Source organism: Heterodontus francisci, chromosome 21 (genome assembly GCF_036365525.1).
Source record: "Heterodontus francisci isolate sHetFra1 chromosome 21, sHetFra1.hap1, whole genome shotgun sequence".
Taxonomy (NCBI): domain Eukaryota; kingdom Metazoa; phylum Chordata; class Chondrichthyes; order Heterodontiformes; family Heterodontidae; genus Heterodontus; species Heterodontus francisci.
Window position 1 is genome coordinate 20,967,844 of NC_090391.1, and position 3,614 is coordinate 20,971,457.

Below are 3,614 nucleotides of genomic sequence, written 5' to 3' on the forward strand. Positions count from 1 at the left end.
CAGCAAACCTGGACAATATCCAGGCTTGGGATGAAAAGTGGCAAGTAGCATTCATGCCACAGAAGTGCCAAGCAATGATCATCTCCACCAAGAGAGAATTTAACCATCTCCCCTTGACATTCAATGCCATTACGATCACTGATGCACTGATTTCCAGCCCCCCGCCCCCCCGCCCCCACCCCCACCCCCCACCACCCTCCACTATCTACATCCTAGGGATTATGAATGACGAGAAACTGAACTGGAGTAGCCATAAAAATAGCATGGCTACAAGAGCAGGTCAGAGGCCAGGAATCCTGCAGTAACTTACCTCCTGACTCCCCAAAGCCTGTCCATCATCTACAAGGCATAAGTCAGGAGTGTGATGGTATATTCTCCACTTGCCTGGATGGGTGCAGCTCCACGAAAACTCAAGAAACTCGACATCATCCAGGAAAAAGCAGCCACTTGATTGGCACCCCATCTACAAACATTCACTCCCTCCACCACCGGCGCACAGTAGAAACACTGTGTACCATCTACAAGATGCACTGCAACAACGCACCAAAGCTCCATAGACAGCACCTTCCAAACCCGCGACCTCTACCAACTAGAAGGACAAATGCAGCAAATGAATGGTAACATCACCACCAACAAGCTCCGCTTCAAGTCACACACCATCCTGACTTGGAACGATATCGCTGCGCCTTCACTGTCGCTGGGTCAAAATCCTGGAACTCCCTTCCTTACAACTCTGTGGGTGCACCTACCACACATGGACTGCAGCGGGTCAAGAAGGCAACTCAACAACACCACGGAGCCAGATACACACACACACACGCACAGCCACACACACAGAGTTCAGACCCCATTTACTGAGCCAGACACACAGATTACAAAGCAGGTATGGAGGAAGCAGACACACTCACCCACACACTCACCCACACACTCACCCACACACAGACATGTCTCACCCCAGGCACCGAACCAGACACACAGACAAACACACATACATGCAAACGCACACAGACACACACACACACACGCACACACACACACACACACACGTCACACCACAGACATTGAGACAGACACACCAGCACAAACACACACACACAAACACTTTACACACCAGGCACTGAGTAAGTTAGAAACAAACACACACCCATAGGCAAACGCAGGTCATACCCCAGACACTGAGCGAGACATACACACAAACAGAAAGAAAGATCACACCCAGGGACTGAGCCAGAGATACACATACACACGCGCACACACACACAGATCACACCCCGACACTGACTCAGACATACACACAGATCACACCTCAGGTACTGAGCCAGAGTTATAAACACACACGCACACACATCACACCACAGGCGCTGAGTCCAACACACACACATACATACATTCAGAACACACCACAGTTATTGAAACAGACAGACAGATACAGACAGACATGCTCGCACACACAAACACACAAACAAACACACACAGAGGTCACACCCCAGTCACTGAACCCGACACACACACAGACACACACACTCAAACACGCACACACTCACACATCGCACCGCAGACACTGAGCCAAACACACACACACACACACATGCACACACATACACACAGACACACCACAGCTCAGATCCTGAGACACACACGCACATAGAAAGACACACATACACTAACCCACACTCAGCCAACCCAGGCCCTGAGACAAAAACACACACAGACACACAGAAACGCACATGCACACGCATACGCACCCTCATGCAAACACGGATGAACACATGGAAAAACAGACACTCACACAGACACACACACCACATGCCAATCCATGATATAGAGACACACACACAAAGACAGACACACATATACACACATACATGCACACACGCACCACAATCCAGGCACTGAACCAGATTCGCACACACGTGACACACACATGCACACAGATGCACACTCATTCACACACATCATAGCCCAGGCACTGAGCCCGGCACACACACACGCACATGTTCTCACTCATACACACACACGCACTCACACAGTAAACACACACACACACACACACACGACACCACCAGCATTGAGACAGAATCTCTCAGTCAGTCGAACATTTAACTTTCTCTGCAAGTGCAACGTGCTGCAAATGTTGCATATCTGAAATCAAAGCAGAAAATGCTGGAAATATTCAGCCGATCTGGCAGCATGTGTGGAGATTGAAACAGAGTCAATATTTCAGGTCGTGACTTCATCAAAACTGGGAGAGATCAGAGGTGGAACAGTTTTTAAAGCAGATGGGAAAAGGAGTGAAGGGGAGGGTTGTGATTAACATTGAGTTTTACAATTTCAATAAAATTATTTTGTCATTGAATCTCTCCTGCCTTCCACCGCATCACAGACAATTTCATTTCAAGAAATCAATGGACAGAGGAACACATTTGTAAATCTCAGTAAGTCCTCCATCAAACTGGTAACTTTGCTCCTGCCTGATGTATAATGTCTTTGTTCATTTCCCTTCCTCACAGTTAACTTACTGACGATTAGGATCCTGTCTCGGGGGAAATGTGGTCTCTCCAAGTGTGTCACTCGCTACCTGGTGGCCATGGCAGCGGCGGATCTACTGGTCATTATCCTCGACCTAATATTGAGGCACATTCCTATTGTTTATTGGGAACAGTTTCAGTTCCTGCAATCCATCTCCGTGTGTAATATCCACGCTATCCTGCTTTACGCAGCCACAGACTGTTCTGTCTGGTTCACCGTCACTTTCACCTTTGATCGATTTGTGGCCATTTGTTGCCAGAAGCTGAAAAGTAAATATTGCAGGGAGAGAACGTCGGCTGTGGTTCTGGGAACAGTGACTGTGCTGAGCTGTTTGAAGAACATCATCTGGTATTTTACATTCACAGGTCGGTATTTGCTGCTGAACGTACCGTGGTTTTGTCATGTAACAATGGATGGTTATGTCGCTTATGTCTCAGGAACAATAGAGCTCCTCCATAACATTCTAACACCATGTGTTCCATTTGTGGTGATTCTGCTGCTCAACGCTCTCACCATCAGACACATTATAGTGAGCAGCAGAGGACGCAGGAGACTCAGACATCACAGCAGTGGGGAGAGTCGCAGAGACACAGAGATGAAGAGTCGAAGGAAATCCATTATGTTGCTGTTAGTTATATCGGGGAATTTCATTCTATTGTGGGCAATGTTTATGGTGTATTCGATATGGTGGCGGATGAGGTATTTGGGCTCTGTGTTTGTTTTTCTACCTGAGTTTCTGCGGGAATTGGGCTTCATGCTGCAGCTCCTGAGTTGCTGCACAAACACTGCTATTGATGCCGTGACTCAGACACAGTTCAGAGAGCAGTTGAAGAATATGCTGAAATCTCCCTTCACTACATTTGTTAAATTCATTCAATAATGAGAGAAACTGAATCACTATTTCCAGCAGTCACTATGGCGACAGAGCGGGGGCGGGGCATGTAACTATGGAGACAGGGCGGACCGGGGCCTGTTTCTTTGGAGACAAAGCGGGGGCGGGGTTTGTCGCTATGGTGACAGAGCGGCGTGGTGTCTGAACCCATAGTGATGGGCCTTTGGTTCACAGGCCTGTTCGCATGGTGATT

General features: G+C 48.1%; 1 protein-coding gene across 1 annotated transcript; it reads left to right on the forward strand.

Annotated features, from left to right (window-relative positions):
* Nucleotides 1-221: 221 nt before the first annotated feature.
* LOC137381057 (probable G-protein coupled receptor 139) lies at nucleotides 222-3,409 on the forward strand. The gene is made up of 2 exons (XM_068053449.1): nucleotides 222-279; nucleotides 2,511-3,409. The coding sequence occupies exons 1-2, from the start codon at nucleotides 222-224 to the stop codon at nucleotides 3,407-3,409; spliced, it is 957 nt and encodes a 318-aa protein (XP_067909550.1).
* The last annotated feature ends 205 nt before the right edge of the window (nucleotides 3,410-3,614 follow it).